This window comes from Beta vulgaris, chromosome 7 (genome assembly GCF_026745355.1).
Source record: "Beta vulgaris subsp. vulgaris cultivar EL10 chromosome 7, EL10.2, whole genome shotgun sequence".
NCBI classification, from domain to species: Eukaryota; Viridiplantae; Streptophyta; class Magnoliopsida; order Caryophyllales; family Amaranthaceae; genus Beta; species Beta vulgaris.
This window is the reverse complement of record NC_079208.1, coordinates 18298534-18317568: the sequence shown is the minus strand read 5'-3', so window position 1 is coordinate 18317568 and position 19035 is coordinate 18298534. Positions and strand designations below refer to the sequence as shown.

The 19035-nt window shown below is 36.2% G+C and overlaps 1 protein-coding gene across 1 annotated transcript; it reads left to right on the top strand.

The window, feature by feature from the left end:
- The first annotated feature begins 5726 nt into the window (after positions 1-5726).
- On the top strand, positions 5727-16192 carry LOC104898828 (hypothetical protein). Its single transcript, XM_010685937.2, has 6 exons — positions 5727-5952; positions 9028-9202; positions 11729-12173; positions 13110-13190; positions 15092-15629; positions 15712-16192. Exons 1-5 carry the CDS (start codon positions 5860-5862, stop codon positions 15588-15590), a joined length of 1293 nt encoding a protein of 430 aa, XP_010684239.1. The 5' UTR covers positions 5727-5859; the 3' UTR covers positions 15591-15629; positions 15712-16192.
- Positions 16193-19035: the final 2843 nt, after the last annotated feature.

Sequence of the window (19035 nt, the reverse complement as noted above, 5' to 3'; positions counted from 1 at the left end):
GCTAGCTTTGAACTAAATTAAACTAAACTAAACTAAACTACAAAATTAACAATCATACTCATCCTAGCACAAAGACCTAGTTTTTTAACCTCTAAATCAAACTAACTACTCCAAATAAAATTAAATTAACTCAAATGAATAAAATTTAAACCCTTAAACTATTATACAACCTAATTTCACTAACAATCATTCATAAAATTACAATGAATTATAAATTTATGAGATTACGATAAAAGTTATGAAATTTTTAGTTACCTAGCTAGGGAAAGGTGGTAATGTAGTTGGTTAGAAAGGGGAGGAGGAGGAATGAAGCTAGGGAGCAGTAGTGGTGGCGCAAAACTAGGCAGAAGTGGTGGCGCCAAACTAGGGCAGTGGTGGCACGATATAAGGGCGAAACTAGCCCAGCTGGTGGTGGCAAATCTTCACGCGCGCAAGTCGCCGGAGTTGGTGGTGGTGGCAAGTCGCTGGCATGGGCAGTGGTAGTGGCGCAAGTTGTTCGTGCAGTGAGTTTTTTGCTTGGGAGGAAAAAAATTTGTGTTTAGAATAGGCGGGTTTTTTGAGCAAAGTCATTTAGCAGAGGAGTTTCGGATGCGGTCCCCTGAACCGCATCAGGTTTAAAAAAAAAAAAACCGCATTCGATATTAAATCTGATGCGGTTTTTTTGGACAGCATCACCTTCTCTTTGCCAAGTTTCCCTCGCATTTTTTATTTATTTATTTTCGGATGCGGTTTTACAAAAACCACATCCGGTACAAAGTGACATATAAGGTTTTTTCCACTAGTGTATATTTTATTTTATATGTAGCAAGTAATATTTTGATGTGCGATTATGCACAAGCTAATATTTTGATGGCTTAACTATTCTATTATATTTCCAAAATCCTTTTGTGTGATTTGGAGTTCTAATATAGTTGTTTATTTGATTATGATACTAGTTTTGAAGCCCGTGCATTGCACGAGTTGTTATTCTTTTTGTAAGTTTTTGTTAACATTGTTGATTTTGTGAAATAAATTTTTCAAAACCATTATTGTATTTACATACTGTAACACCTTGCGGACTCGAACCCTTCTTTAATTGACAAAACTCATGATCGGGGCCCACGAGGGTTCGACTCGACGGGTGACGCTACCGCCGCACTTATCTCCTGAAAATAAATGCAAGGCTAAATAAAAAAAACAAACAAAACTCAAATTCATTAATCCTTACAACCAAGTGAATCGTTCATTAAAAATTACTAATTACTTAAGTATTTTAGAGTTCCAGCAGAAGCTAATCATATGCTAAGTGGATGACAACTGCAAATGATCTCCCTTTTGTTTCCCCCGTCGATCACCCACCTACACAAATACATTGAAAAGAGACAGGAGAGGCAAGCTCCTGAAAATCAGAGAAACTGAGTAATTGCAACTCCATCCTGTAAAATACTTAAGTTGAAAATACTTTGTCAAATAGTAAGATAATAGGTTTAGGAATCATATCACATATACACATATATATACAATGAATAATCACACAATTAATTCAAATATACTTCCCTATATCAGTCTTGTTCCACATAAGGCAATCTTTTAGACCCAACCCTCCCATTTTGCTTGGCTTGCAAACCCATTCCCATGAAACAGTAGGTGGCTTATGAAGGAAAGATTTCCCCTCCCAAACGAAAGCTCTACAAATTTGTATAATTTTAACCAATACATTTTTAGTCAGTAAGAAGCTTTTTTCCCAATAAGTGTGTATGCTAAGCAATACAACATTAACTAGCACATGTCTAGCAGCATAAGCAAGATTTCTAGATGACCATCACAACACTCTCTTAAGAATCTTGTCAACCAAAAGGTCACAATCTACACTTTCAGTTTCCTAGAAATAATGGGTACTCCAAGGTACCTGAAAGGGAATGTGCCCTTAGAAAACCCAGTAGCTTGAAGAATTCTCTGTTATATATCATCTTTGACATTGTCAAAGTACAAAGTTATTTTATCATTGTTTACATGAAGCCCTGAATCTAGAGAGAAGGCTTTCATAGCTCACACCATCAAGATTATAGAGCTAATGTCTCCCTTACAAAAAATCATTAAGTCATCAGCATATATTAAGTGAGTCAACTCCAAGGAAGTGCACGTGTAACGATAGCTAAAGCCAAATAACCTGCTCATTTTCTTTAGAATTCTTGTGAAGTATTCCATAACCACCACAAATAGTAAAGGAGAGATAGGGTCTCCTTGTCTGAGCCATTTTCTTCTTTTAAAAAAACCACACAAATCCGATTAATACTTAGAGAAAAATAAGGGTGTTGTAGCGTAAAAATCAACGGCTATAGACGTGGCACGTAGCCCCATCACGGCCTTACATGTGGCACACTCTTTTGCTATTGTAAAGTACATAGACCAGAAACTTATAGGGGGTAAAGTACATTTTTCTGAATAAAGAAAGGTGTACTAAGCCATTCTTAGGGCCCAATCTGTACTTAGGCCCGGTAAGCACAAAAAGTATCTTTCTATAAAGGGTGATGTGTACTCTCCAATCAGTGACCGCCACGTGTCATGGCAGTATTGCTTAGCCAATCAGATGCTCCCAAATTAGGGTGACATCAAGGTACATCAGTCATTTCAGACACTATAAATAGTCCTTGAAATCAGGGGAAAGGTACGTTTTTCAGAGCATAGTACTGTTATTCTGCCATAAATACTCTCTCTACTTTCTCTCTCTAAAAGTTCATTTTCTACTCCTGATACCTGACTTAAGCTTCGGAGGGGGAAATACCACCCAAACCTCCAGGGTGAGTCCGTTTTTGTAGGTCTGAAGGTGGAGCTCAGGTTCGGGATTTGAGTCCAAACATTGTTGTACAAGTCTCTTATTAGTGAACCTATTGTTGGGGGGATAGTAGTATTAATTTACGAGTCTAGCACTACGTAATACTTGGCGCCGTTTGTGGGGAGACGCAACAATGACTGATTGTCACTCGAACAGAAGTTTTGAGATTCAAGTGGAGGATACAGTGGGCGATGAAAGACCACCTAGAGGAAGAGATAGGCCCTCTGCTACTGTTCGTCTCTCTGGACGGAGCAGGGAACCTATCATTCAAGAAAATCCTGAGCGTCCAGTGACAGCTACCCATCTGGAAACTATCTTGAATGACTTCCAGACTAGGATGGCCGCTGTCATGGAGGAGCAAATCAAAAATAACATGTTTTTTTCCAGGTCAACCCAGAGCAGGCCGATGTAGTGCCCCCTAGGGGGCAGTCTCAAGAAGGTCGTCCAGGGACAAGCCGGCCTCCTCGGTAGGAAATGTCCAAGCGACTATCTAAAGGGAAGCAGCCAGCAGACAGTGAACCAAGAAGAAAGATGGACTGGAAGTTGGTGGTCCGTCCAGGAGATAATATTCCTCCAAGTGGTCATAAGATGAAGACGGATGCGATGGAGTATCTAGAGGCCAAGAAGGCAGCTGCTCTTCAGCGTTCAGCCTCAGGTTCTACTCCTTACATGAAGGATCCTCCATTAAGACTCCCATCAAAACTGAAGTAAGAAGTCAAAGACCTTCGGCTGTTCAGCTAAGGCAAGAAAAAACGGTTTTACAACTTATAGTGTATAGGCGTCAAGCCCTAGCTAACACCTCCTCTAATCCAGTGTTAAAAGAATATCGTCGGGAGCACATACCCACTGAGGGACATGCTGGGGCACTCAAGATTAACTCGCCGACCCCATTCTCGGCCAGAATCATGGAGTCTCCCCCATTCCCAAAGGTTAATCTACCGACGATAGAGCCTTTTGACGGCACCACGGATCCAGATGATCATCTATCAGCATACAAGCATCAAATGTATATTTCAAGCGGTTGATGATGTTACCCGGTGCAAGAATTTTCCAGCCACTCTGAAAGGAGTAGCTCAAAAGTGGTTCAATAATCTCCCTTAACTCAGTAAATAATTTCACCGAGCTTAGTATCTTGTTTACTAGCCACTTTGTAGCAAACCGACAGGAACAGAAGACCAATATGCATTTGGGTAAGATCATCCAAGGACCCAAAGAAGCCCTAAGAAGTTTTGTGAAGAGATTCAATCTAGAAGCATTGCAGATGCAAGATCTGAATGCAGGGGTGGCCTTTGACGCCTTCATCAGGGGTCTAAGGCCAGGAAGCTTTAAGTTTGATTTGGTGAAGAAGAAGATTTCCACTCTAACCGAAGCCCTTCGGGAGGCAGAGACATTCATCCATGCTACGGAAGTTTGTGCGGAAGCAAAATATCCGTAGGCAAAAAAGATTGAAGAAATAGTTCAGCCTAAGCAGAGCATCCACAAGAAAGCTGAAACTTGGGCGGTGACTTCGATGACAACCTCATCTAAGAGAAGCAAAAGAGATGAACCAGCAACATCGGCTGAGCCGGTAGAATTTAGCAAAGATCAATACTCCATTCTTATGGAGATAAAAGATTAGTATGAACTGAAGGCGCCAACCGAAATGAAGACTCCCTACATAAATAGGGATAAAAGCAAATATTACCATTTCCATAAGGATTGTTGCCACGAAACAAAGGAATGAAAGCATCTAAAAAGAGCTTTGGAAGACTTGGCTTGCAAGGGTAAGATGAATTCCTATCTACCTCAAGCGGGTAGAAATTTTCAGAAGAGAGACAATCGTCAAGGCCGAAGAAAGGAAGATGAAAGCACTGATGAAGATGTAGTGCTTGTAATATCTGGAGGTTTCGCAGCAGGAGGTCCCACCAACCGTGGCCATAAAAATTACTTACTAATATCAGTCATTTCAAACACTATAAATAGTCCTTGAAATCAGGGGAAAGGTACGTTTTTCAGAGCATAGTACTGTTATTCTGCCATAAATACTCTCTCTACTTTCTCTCTCTAAAAGTTCCTTTTCTACTCCTGATACCTGACTTAAGCTTCGGAGGGGGAAATACCACCCAAACCTCTAGGGTGGGTCCCTTTTTGCAGGTATGAAGGTGGAGCTCAGGTTCGGGATTTGAGTCCAGACATTGTTGCACAAGTCTCTTATTAGTGAACCTATTGTTGGGGATAGTAGTATTCATTTACGAGTCTAGCACTACGTAACAAGTTGTTTCTGGCAAAAAAGCGATATATAAAAGGTTTATTGTGACAAATTGTCCTAATTTTTTCAAAAATAGAATTATAAACAAGTATAAATGCATATAAGAAGTTCTGAAAAAAGGGAGAATAAGAGTTTGGTTTTGAATAAACAATCTAATACTATGTAAATTGACTATAGCTTTTACTACATAATTCAACATATTATAACTTTTATACGATTGAAAAGTACTCAAAATATGATTTAAAATATTATCCATTTGCAACATAATTTTACAATTTGTGAAAAAATATTTTTTGTTTTAATTTTTTATACATATAAATATAATTATAAGAATGATATAGTCCCTCTATATTTTTTATTGTTCCTGCCAATTAAATTATTGTTATAGCCGGCAAAATAGACCCGAAGTACATTATTTGAGAGCCATTTTTTCACCTGAAAGTAACCATCCGAAATAACCCGAGACTCATCAAACCCGTACCCGGTCCTGCCCGAGATTTCATGAACCCGAAATTGACTCGTACCCGAACGCAACCCCGAAGACAATGGTGATCCGCATTCGACCCGATTCATATCCGACCCATATGGCCCGTTCTTGAGTAAGATTAAGCGAGAGGTGGGTGCCAAAGCTGCGCTGTCAAGTAAATTCATCACCACTCAAAATCCAAACTTTTGTCAAGTTGCGAATTGAGGTCAGAACATCAACAACATGGTACCAAAGTGAAAGGAAGATGAGGGAGTTTTGAGATCAGAAACTACAATTTCTGAACTCAAAACTCTCTGCTTTTTTGACAAAATGCCTTTGCTTTCTTTAATGGCATCTAGTCATACTGGGTGCCTTCCTGCACTTGTCTTACACCAAGAACAGGCTACTTCCAGGCAGCTCAAGGTCAGTTCTTCACTTCATCAGGCTTAATATATTGGATTATTATATGCTTCATTATTATCGATTGAATTTCAATTTTATCATTTACGGATGAAGTTGGACTTGCAAAATTTGGTTATTTTTTGGATTTTGAGTTTGTTTGGACCCTAGTGATGAAATACATAACTTCTATATTAGTTAGGGAGCAGTGTAGTCAGTGCATAGTTTCCTAATTGTATTGGGTTTATAAATCCAAATACATCTTATATGATTTTATTAATACAAGTAATATATGAATTTAATTTGCTAATCGTTTACTCGTTTTTTGTTGGATATTGTCTGTTATGGTGTATGAATCTGAACAGATTGGTGAAATAATTCAATTAGTTTGCTTCTGGAACTACAAATTGGTGTTCTTCTTCAACTATATGTGTGAGAGAACGATGAAGGGATATATACATTAACTCAAGTAGCCAATAACTTTCTTTTTGCAGTTGATTAAGGAATAACCAGAAATCTTGAATATTGTATTACTTTATGTAAACTATGGAGTAGAGAAGAGGAGCAATATAATTAACATTGAAGACAAGCAGTTTACTTGTGTCAGATATGGAGGAGGAAGAGAACGTGAATATTGGAATTTGCAGTCAAAATAAGCATAGAATTGATTAGTGGAACTCAGATGAAGAGTTCAACCTTTTTTTTTGGTTCATAGACTTGGAGCATGTTTGGTTCAACAAACTTGAGCTCTAAGAAATGGAATCAAACATCTACTCCATTTCGGTTCAACCCCTCCTCAAGCTATTACCATTATGTGGTGGTAATAGATTTTCCTAGTTTGTTACCTTCCCTTCCCCTCAAGTGACAAACTCTATTTGTTGGTGGTAGTGGTTACCATTTCCTTCCCATGCCAAGGTTTGAACTAAACACCCAATAAAGGTAACAATTTTTGTTACCATTCCATCTCTCTATTTGATTGATTTCCTTTTCATTCCATGACTTGAACCAAAGATGTCCTTAGGTAAACATTTAGAGGAAAATGTAGTATATAATAATACTAGTACTAATGAATTTTTATTAAGATGTATTTGGATTTAAAAATCATTTTATAAGTTTTTTTGGTGCCACGTCATTATTTCAATAATAATTTAGCCGGATAAAACACTAAATGTTGATTGCACAATTTGTAAGAGTTATGGGGTCAATTTGCTCCATGTAAAAGTTAAGGGGGCAACTTACACAATCGGTATAAGTGTAGGGGGTGATTTGCCACAACTAACAGTCTCTATTTAATGCCAGAATTCGTCATGAGTTTGTTTCGACCCTGTTAGGCTATTAGTAATAGCCACACAATGTTTAATGTTTGAATGATTGTGCAATCTCAGATTAGCTGCTTTTTTTGTATACAAAAGTTGGCATTCGCTGCTGTATTCCTACTAGAGTTGCTGTTTTCTGGAAAAATTGATTGGAAATCATGACATTTTTGCTTTGATAATATGGTTTATCTACCGACTTATGTAAAAAATCTGACAAACAAGAAAATCTTTTTAAAAAGTAGTCATTATCCAAACCAAATCGAATTTTTAGACACAAACCTTCAATCATTGATCAATGTCTAATAAGGAAAAATATCCTACTTATATTTCCAATGAAGTTATGTATTAACTTTTGATGCATGTAAGAGGGACTTTAGAAGGGGAACCAGCTCATTTAGGAGGGAACTTTAGAAGGGAAACCAACTATATTAAAGGGAACTTTAGAATGGAAATTAACTTTACGGGTTTCAGTTTTAATATATACTCCATTATAAGTTATTAGATTCAAATCATAGTAATCGTATCAATGTAATCCTTTTGGATTGAGACAATGCTATCAGATGCTTGCTGGGTTTTTGCTCTATAAATAAATATTTTTGTTGGGGATTTGATAAGGATCTTAATACCAAATAATCCGTCCAATTGGTGCAGAGATCCTCTAAATTAGATTAAAGAACAAAACTCAAGAGTTATAGAAGGAATTTTAAGATATTAGCTTCATATTTTAGGTATCTAAACTAAACTTATGATGGATGGATGAAAGATTTAGGGGATTGATAATGGAATAATGTGGTAAATTGTTCTCTTAGCTCGCGTGAAAGAAGATCTCTCCACAAAATTAATGCAAATCATAATAAGTGGCATTTGGCATAATGGTGTTAACAAACTAAAATATCAGCTACAACTTATATTAGTTTTCATGAAACTCACACTCTGAGAATCACCACTCAACTAGGCATCTAGCTTATGTACACCTCTAGGCTCTAAAATAGTCCCTAAAGTTTCTGGTATGAGGTATGGGTTTAGAATGAGCAAAACCCATTCCTAGTGTTTGTTAAATAATTGATAGATTTACGCTTAAAAAAAAAAATGATAGATTTAAAACCCATACCTCAAACCCATAAGGTATGGGGTTTGAAAACTCAAGGGGTGAGATGGGTATAGCTCTATACCAATACTTCTAGGTATCAAATAAAAGAAAAAAATTCCACTCCCAAATAAAACCAAACACATGGTATTATGTATCAAGTTCCAAACCTATACCACCTTGGTTTCATTCTTGATTCCAAACCCATACCACTACATGAACCAAACACCCCCTAAAAGGGAATAGGAAACTTAATAACTACTCTAATTAGACTATTCTAAATGTGTTTAATCTTATAGGAAGGAAACAATCCTACTAGCACAGGAAAGCAAAAGAAAGAAGGAAAACCAAGTGACCTCCTACTAGAGAAAAAAAAATTTCAATATGTAAACCAACTGAAGAGTTAGGTAACAACACTCTATTGGAACCTCACGAAAATTAGTCAACGTAGTTTTTAAGATGAAGAATTTGATCCACATCAAGATTTTCTGTGTTTTAATCTTCCATCCAATGGTTTTGTCAACTAAAAAGCTAATTTAGGCCCTGTTCTTTTGGACTTATTTTCATTTCATTTCCGTTCTGTTCAGTTCAGTTGTTGTTGTGGTTGTTTGTCGTCGTTGTCGTTCCGTTCAGTTTAGTTGAGATTCTCTCAGTCCAAAAGAACGGGGCCTTACTATCTCATGTGCCTGTATGCAGGATTTTCGGCGTCTTTTACCATCCAGTGGATCAAGACAAGAGATACTAAGATCAAGCATCCTTTCTCTAACACCAAACGAGCATGGTGATCTCTTTAAGTCAATGAGTGAATCATATGGGTATGGTGAATATGTCAGGGCTGCCCGAAGAATGTCTCTGCTTGGTGATATGCAAGGTTCATGTCTCTGATGTCCCATTTACATACTTCTCCTTTGATAAGAGATATCCTATCTGTTGAATTTGCTTTCTCTTTGAATGGGATTTCATGGGGTGTGTCTATGGAATTATTTATGATTATGAATTATTATATTGTCTATGTTTGTCTAGTCATGAACTCTGATTGAGGTTTACACGTTTGGGGATGATTGTAGAGGATCAATCTTAAGTTGGCTACATCTGAAAATTGGCAGGCAAATGCTAACCAGCATAAGCTTTTTAACAGAAGTGGAGCAAGATTGTCATTAGCTTTCATCCATTTCTTAATACTTGTAGACTTTGACTTTCATGGTTGCTAATGCTCTACTTTGATCATTAAATTCTTATTTCCTATTAGTAAAAATTGAAAAAGTTGATTCATTCAAAACATATATTGAGAATAATGCAAGAATAATTTACATAATAACATTTGCTCTAATTTTTTATCATAGTAAAAAATTTGGGTCGACATTAGTATATGAATAGTGTAGAGTCAAAGTATTGCAAGTATTGAAAAACAGAGGAGTTATCTAGTAAGTTTCCAACTACTAGAGTTCAGCAAGTGGTATCTCATACTCGACGATAAGTCAGCAAAAGGAAGTTCTAGATACTGTAGAGGCCTGAGGCTTACTAACTTCTACTTGGTACTTTATGGGGTGGAATTTGCTGATGTACACTTGTAAAAAGGGTCATTGAAAAACAATCATATAAGTCTTGAAAAGTCTCTTTTCAGTTGCTGCATTTGAGATTTGACTTGAAATATCTTTGTCTCGAATTGTTATTTCTTTTTGTTTTTTCTGGATTGAACAGATTGGCTGGGCACCTAGAAAAAAGTGGAAATCAACATACTTTTGAGAGTTGACTTGAAATATCTTTGTCTCGAATTGTTATTTCTTTTTGTTTTTTCTGGATTGAGCGGATTGGCTGGGCACCTAGAAAAAAGTGGAAATCCACATACTATCTGTTTGAAGAAAGTACACATGGAATGTCTGGTGGGGAAGGGCAGTGAACACTGCGACCTATTGATGGCTTAATGTAGGGCTGCATTGTATTATGAGCCAAATATACATTTCTGATTTGTGTGCGTGTTGTGTGTTGGGGGGGGGGGTGCGTGCGTGCGCGCGCATAATATTTCCATAGTTTTATGTGTAGTTTTCGTAAATAAGAATCTTTTAATAAGTTAAAGAGTAAATGAAATCACTCATCATTGTTAATATTAAACTTTCCAGAATATTAATCTTTGATCAATTGTTGCACTATTTAATGATTAACTGCAAACTTTTGACATAGAAATGTCTCTTAATATCATAAATTTAAGACCCTGTATGACACAGGCTGCAAGTCTAGTATTATTTCAAGTCACATAGAAGGATCAAAAGCAGTAACACCTTAAAAAATATGCTATGATTTAACATAGCTTAGACACCATTAAAAGCAGAAAATGAGGAAGAAGATGAGTATTAGATTGATAAACTGAAAATACAGCAAAAGTAAATGATATTCAAGCTTTCGAGAGGTTTGATTCTCTCCCACTTGAACTCTTAAAAGCTCACCCAATTTTTCTTAACAATTTTCAACATGCTAATCCCTTCCTAATGCTCTCTTATTTATAGTATTACTCCTATAACTAACTCACTTATCTTTCACATAAAGTACTACTTGTTACACTACCTAATATGCCCCTCCTACTAATATTGGTTCATAGCCGAATATAGACTACAAAAGTTTCAATTCTCTTTACCTGGATGTGGACATAGAAAGTGGTATTAAGATGCTGCCTGTCTTCTTAAATCGTGTCATGGGATTATTCATTAAAAGTACTAATTTGTGTCAATTCTTCAAGAAAGAGATAGTATGCTCAGCTGATTTATAGGGATAGATAGAACTTAAGGAATTAATTTGATCATTATCCTGTATTCCTTAATGAATCTTTGTGAACGTAAGGTCTCTTCTGAAAATCATCACACCCTAAGTTGAGGCAAATAAATACTTAACATAACCTAATTGCTCAGGGTCAAATTGCTAAATCTCTGTCTATGCTTTTGGATCTTTTCACATTTTTAAACTGAGTCGAATTGTAAACATCCCGCTATATATTGGGTTTTGAAACTTTGGTGAAACTTGATTAACTTAGGGTGACAGACTGACAGGATAGAAGAAACACCAAAGATTTTGGGTTCAAGGTAAATAAAAAAGACAGTGAGCAGAAAGACTTGGCAGAAACACATTGTTAGTGAAACTTGCTGTTACATACTTGGTCACTTACAAAAGGTCAAATACCTGATTGCTGTTGAAAGCGCCAACTTCAGTGGTATTATCATTTGGGATGGTGACCAAAAGGTGTTGCTTACCTAAAGAGTGTTTGTTGAGACATTTGGCTGACTGTCATTTTTGTAAAGTCAACTATTTGGATTCTTGTATTAAGCTGAATTATGTCTATAAACTAAAGTGCTGTATGCTATATGATGATGTGTTTGTAATTGTGGCTAGATGATATCTGTTGCAGATAAGCAACCTGATTATATCCTCTTCAGCTTTGGCATAAATGAACAATGGACAAAGCATAAAAAGTTGCGATTTCTGTTGACTGGATCAAATGAATTGGAAAAGGATTATCTGGATCCTTTTGTATTTCCAGAATTGGCAGGGATTCAAGCTACACCGACTGATATGCACTTGCTGCACCTTGGTAGTACTGATTTTGAGTTCAATAATTTATCTGGTGCATATACATCTCTTCATCACCCAAGTGGGAAGTATTATGATCTGGAAGCTAAACCTGATCTGGTTCAAGATCTTCTTTCTTCGACGGTATCAGTTCATGCTGATGGGCAACTTTCCTTTGGTGGTAATATGACTGATATGAAGGATCTGGTTTCAATGCAAGGAGAGTTTAAGCTAACAAAGGACTCAGCATGGAGAAAGCAGGTGCTTGTGCCTGATTTTAGATGGTATGTGTAATTTGCATCTTTTCTCGATTCTTCATTTTATATGTAAACGAGAAAAATGAAAGGAAAAACTTTGTTTCGAAGGTGGGTCTCTTCTCATTGGGCCCGCTTGGATATTTAGTGGCGCACGCCAGTTTGTATCATATTATAGTGCATGGATTCTTAGTTGCTGGCATGTTTCTTTTGATGTTTTCAGTTGTTGCTTTTACTTAAAAGAAACATTCTTGTAAAGTTTTAACTGATGTACTATTGCTTTCTATATGTTATTTGTGTCACCAACTTTATTTGGGAATGTCAATGGGTTGCTCGAGTTCCAGAATCAGCTTTGTTGAAACCCTAAATTTTTCAGATGTAGTATGAAATTTTATTTTGCATTTTATTGGTTTCTTTCTCTTTGTTTTAACTTTTTCAAGAATAATACATGTTTTTCAGATGCCGAACTTAGCTATTTTATATATAGAACTTTCCATGTTTGGGCCAAAATTAAGTGTCGAAGTGTCCATACATTTATGATGGTCGAGGAGGTGAAGTAAAGAGTCTGAGTGACATAGGCAAGGGCAATGATGATATATGAGAGATGCATCATTAGGTTTCAATTGGGGATAATTCTCATATGTTCTGCTAGTTTATCAAGATATTGAATTTCGTCAGCATCACTGAACTGTGGTTCTCTATTGACCAATATAAACAAATTTGTCATATCTTTCACCTCTATTATTGAAAGTATACACTTGGTCTCTGAACCAAATTATCTTACAAGTTCGCAATCTAGTCACAAGGATCATAAAATCCTTGCTGAACTAGATATTAGACTGCCTTAATGAATTTTCTGCTTGAAATTGACCAGATTTTCCTTCTGCTGTGTTCATATGAACTCAAATCTTACACAAAATAGTGAAATTGTGTCACTGAATTAGTGTATGTGTTATGTTTCTACAGGAATGATGCTATCAACTTGCAAGATCGTACATACACGTCTTCTTTAAAATTAGATTCCTTGGCTGTTGTTCCCCTCAAAAGGTAATGGCTCATATGCTCAATTTGTCAGAATAGTTAATCAAGTGTTGTAAAATTAGACAACTAGAATTAGTAATTTTGGTGTCCTGTTTGTTGCTCCTAGTTGCAATGTCTCACAGTTCCCTACTTCATAATAAGTGCAACGTCCTGATAATTCTCCACTTGCTTTGCTTGTGGCTGTTTGTGGGAGTATTGCCTTCGCCATGCATTGGGTAGAGCATACCCACTTTGGATTATGATAGAATTGACTAAATTTTTCTTTCGGTTATTTCACCAAATACCCCTGACAAAAAAATTTATTCACCAAATACCCCAATTTTTTTCAAAATTCACCGGACACGCCTAACCTTTTAAAAATTTCACCAGATACCCCAAATTTTTTAAAAAATGACACAAAATGCCCTTAATGACTAATGGTGGTTAACTCTGTTAGTCATTAGCATTAATTAACCCTAATTAACCCTAAAAAACTCTAAATAACCCTAAAAATCTTAAAAACCTAACTAACCTTAACCCCTCTCTCCCCTAATCCACCACCCCCCAACAACCCTATCCCCACCAGCCCCCCCTCCACCTCCACTTCCCACACAGCTCCCCCCTCCCCCTCCTCCTCCCTTGCAGCCCCCCTTCCTCCAACCCGCTACCGCTTGTGGGAGTATTGGCTTCGCCATGCATTGGGTAGAGCATACCCACTTTGGATTATGATAGAATTGACTAAATTTTTCTTTCGGTTATTTCACCAAATACGCCTGACAAAAAAATTTATTGACCAAATACCCCCACTTTTTTCAAAATTCACCGGATACTCCTAATCTTTAAAAAATTTCACTAGATACCCCAAATTTTTTAAAATATGACACAAAATGCCCTAATGACTAACGGCGATTAACTCCGTTAGTCATTAGCGTTAATTGACCCTAAAAAACTCTAAATGACCCTAAAAATCCTAAAATCCTAAAAACCTAACTAACCCTAACTCCCTCTCTCTCCCCTAACCTACCACCCCCCAAACAACCCTATCCTCACCAGCCCCCCTCCCCCTCCACCTCCCACACAGCTTCCCCCTCCCCAAGCCCGCAGCCGCGCCTCCCACTCTCCCTCGTTCTTTCTCTCTCATTATTTCTCCCTCAGTCTCCGGCGCGTCGTCAACATCATCTTCTCGGTCGTACACGACCACCATATATATTCTCATCACAGCGCAAGCGAAGAGAGAGAGAAACACAACTTCCATCGTCGAAATGGAAGCGGGAGGAATAAGGAGTGGGTCTGGTGTTGGTGGCTACGGGGGAGGGGTAAGGGGTGGGTGTGGTGTTGGTGGCTGCGGGAGAAGAGTAAGGGGTGGGTCTGGTGGCTGCGGGGGAGGGGGTTGGTGGGGTCGGGGTTGGTGGGGGGTGGTGGGATGGGGGCTTGGGTTGTTTAGGGGGGGCTGGTGGGTTATGGGTTAGGGGAGAGAGAGGGTTAGGGTTAGGGTTAGTTAGGGTTAATTAGGTTGACTTTAGGGTTAATTAGTTTGATTAAAGGCTAATTAGGTTGACTTAGGGTAAACTTGTAAATAAATACTAGCGGAGGACTAATTTCCGTCAACATTTGGGGTATCTGGTGAATTTTTTTGAAGGTTAGAGGTATCCGGTGAATTTTGAAAAAAGTGAGGGTATTTGGTGAATAAATTTTTTTGGCAGCGGTATTTGGTGAAATAACCGTTTTTCTTTTTACGACTATTCGTGCATTTTAATCATGATGAAAAGTCATTGAACTGTCTTGCTTTTATAAGCATGAATATAGTTTTTTTAATTGATTAATTTGTCTTCCGGTGGAGAATGAAGCTAAGTGGTTAAAAAAAAAAAAAGAATACCTTGAGCAAAATAATTAAATCTCGATGCTTTCTGACTTGCTTCCGATTACAGATGTAAGAAAGTAAAACAGAAGCCATCTTCAAAGAGGAAAAGCAAGAGAGCCGTGGGGGATAGGGATCTTTATAAGAACAACTCTATACAGGCTTGTGAGATGCTTCTATCTCTTATGATGGACAAGAAGCGAAATGGGAAGTCAGTGACGAATTCACTAAAGAAAGCTGGTCCTGCACTACCTCTACTATTGACTCAGTTCTCTGCCAGCATTACAGGAACTGGACTAGCTGTTATTTTCTCTGTGATTTGGAAAGTTGCTTGTGGAAGCATACCTTTGTGCACATCCAACCTCCTTACCTCTGGGTTTGGAGTTGGCCTGTTTTGGCTTTCTTGGGCAGTGAATAAGTTGAGGGACACAATCATATACATCGGCAAGAATTCTATGAAATTAGAATTTGAAGAAGAGGAGATGATGATGAGAGTGAACAAGAGTATGAAGGACATTCTGTTCCGTGCTGGTGCTTTGATGGCGGTGTTAGTATTAAGGTTTGCCTGAATGCCATGATGATATAATCGGACCCCTCATGTTTTCGAGGTCAATCACCAAACTTAGCCTGAACTTTTCAGAATTTATTATGAGATTTTGTGTTTTTTATTCTAAACTATTTTTCTTTTAGGTATATATGCTTTTGGTGAAAATTTTGGCACTCTGGCTATTGGAAGTTTGGAACCTTCAGATCTGGCATCGTTGGCTCGAAATTTTTGTTGTCGATATCTCAAAAACTCCTTCAGTTGAGAATTCTTCTGTTGAGACCAATGTCAGAAACAGATACCTCCGTGAGTTTCTTTAGGATTATGACAGAAGACCAATATTGTGAAATAGAACTAGGATACAAACTCTTTTTGTTTTTTCAGGGACATAGAATTTAGTGTTGTAAATCGCATCCAAATTATCAGGTATCACCCTTGTAGATTTTGCTAGCTAAAACTTTGAACTAGTAAATAACAAAATGCAAGTGCTCGAGTGTAATTACGGAAGCAAACTAGACTTTTTCTTACCCTTGCCGGTCTATATGGTGAAAGACAATTCATGCTGAGACTTGTGAAAGTTGGTATCATCATTCTATTATATAAAGCTACATAAATTTGCTTGTGTCATGTAGACAAGACTATGAAATCCTATGTGGCTATGTGTGAATTAACCACGATTTTTTTTCCAAATGTACAAAGCCTAAGTAATGGACAAGTGCCATCATGGTTATTCAATCGGTTTAAGTTAGGCAAAAATCGATCATAAAAATGGTAAATCCTTGATTTTCTATTTACTGGGCAATTTATTATTATCAAATTTCTTTGTACATAGTCAATTCTAAATCATTGTCAAATTAAATTAATTTGATTGATATTATGTACATTATGCAAAGGATTTTAAATTTTCAATGAACCTTAATTTTTGGATTTTTATAAAAATGAATGTTTTGTACAATATTGAAAGTATAAATAGACATGATACTATAGCTTAGGATTACTCATTGAATAACCATTCAATTACATTCAACCCAATATTTTCGAAGCTTTTTTTTCCTTCTCAATACAATATTGTCATGGCAACATCATCTCCTCAAAAGAAACATCATCTTCCTCACAAGAAGTTACAAAACACCTATGAAGATAATGTGGCCTCCTAAGTTGGATCATTCAAACTTTCTTCACAAGAAGAAAAGTATACAAGACTAGAAGAAACACTACTTTTGCATTTTGCATTCTCCTTTATCAAGGAAATAAGTTGACGTTGTTACACAAGAGGTTGTAATAATTCTATGTTATGCTTTTTTTTTTTCTTCTCAATAAATGTTTGATTATGCCTACTACTAATTTGTTACTATTTTGAGAATGATGTTTATATTTTTGATATCAACCTACTCTATGATATTTATATTTTTGATATTACAATAAGAATTTTTTTATTCGATAATTTTCTAAAGTATTTTTCAAGAGTTATCTTAAAGCATGACCAATGTATATATGAGTCATCATAGAAGGAAAAAGAATGTCTGAAACAAGATTATCCTATAAGTTTCTTTTGAACAAATTACAACCATTGGTATGGAAGTTTGTAGAAAGAAAGAGCTCCCTGGTGACGAACCCATTCTACAACGACGCTTCGCGCGATACATCGGATGAAGAGTTGGAAGGTTTTTAGAATAAAGGTTTAACCGGATGGGCTAAGATAATGATCTTGGATTTGGATTATATGGTTAAGATTTTTTGGATGGATTGAAAGGATTTGAAACGAGGGGTAGAACTTGTGTGCAAGCCCCCTAGCTTGACTTTTCTTTTTGCCTTTGGCTTTTTCTTTTTTGCTTTTGCATTTACTTTTTCTTTTGCTTTTTTTTCGCACTTTGAATTTCTTTGACTTTTTTTTTATTGTTGCATGACATTGGCTTTTTTTATGTACTGAGGTTTCCACACAAGTTTTTGTGATTTTGGGTATTGGAAGGTTTGAAGGTTATTTGTGGTGCTTTAATTTGAAAGGATATTTGGCTAAGGATCATAGAGATGATGGTTTAAGAGGATGATGACTTTTTGGAATGATGGAGGAAAAAAAGAGATAACTCACAATCCAAAGTATGCCCATTTTTTATTTTTATTTTATTATTTTCTTTTTATTAATCAAGGTCATTTAGGTGATTTAAGTTTCACACTGAATTAGAAGCATAGAAAAAAATTAAAAAGAGAAGATTTAGGATTAGAATGTACAAAATATCATTAATTCCTTTAAGATCTACATTACGACAAGTAAATTTTTAGTAAAAAGGAATTAAATTGGAGTTGACCCTCAAGAATCATATCATTGTCGCCTGGGTCTTATGCAACTGTAATAGCCCGAAATTCTTAAAACTCCTAAATAATGATTTTCTCCAAATTACAAAATTCATGATTTTATTCATATAAAGTTATAATCATTATTTCAAAATTCATATATTACTATACTCTCTATATATATATATCTATACTTGAATCTATACTTGAATCTATACTTGAATTATTATTATTATTTTTTTTATATTTTATTTTTTTGGAAATCTAAATCTCGAAAATAATAATACTATTTAAGAAAAAGAAAGAAAGAAGAAATTCTGTTTTGAAGCAAACATCTTGCTGAGAGATTATTTCCAAAAACAAATTCGTCAGTTTTACCAAGCAAATCTGTCAAATTGATTGCTCAATCAATTATCACCCAAAATTTTCTTTCGATCAATTCTAACCTTCCTCCTTTGTTTCAATGAAATCTTTCCTTCCTTCTTGAATTGTTCCACTCTCCCTCTTCTAAGACTATAAATACCGGACTTCTACACCTCATTCAAGCACAATTTTTGCTCAAAATTCAGTAGGTGAGAAACCCATTTATAAACACCATGTTCTGTTAAAAAAAAAATCAGAGAAGAAAAAAAAAAGAAAAAAGGGGGTTGTCGTACCGCCGCGAGACTGGCCGGCCGACCACCTCATGTCTTCTCTCTTTCTTCATCTTTACCTTCTTTCTTCTTTCTCTCTCCTCTGGTCTTTGTTTTGGTTCTTCAAAAAAAAAAAAAAAACTGGTTCTGTAGAACCAGAGAGGTTTTCTTTATTTTGTTTTCTCTTTGCAACTTCCTTGTTCACTTTTTAAAAACCCACGTTTCATGAAGTTGTAATTGTATTTTTATTTTTTTTGTTTTCTTTTACTTTTTATTATCCTTTTACTACTTGTAATTCTTAATTGTTTTCCTTTTCTTTTTCAAACCCATTTCTTGTTTTATCACGTGAAACTTGACAACTAAGAAGTTGATAAGTTTCTTTTGTCTCTTTTGCAGACTTTCTTTTTCTTTTATTCATTTATTATTATTTATCATTTTCTTTTGTAGTTTATTTTTTAAACTAAACCCTTATACTACTTTTAGTACTTGATCCTTCTAAACTTTTAGAGTATAGTAGCTATTCCCTTTAATTTAGCAAATTTTAAT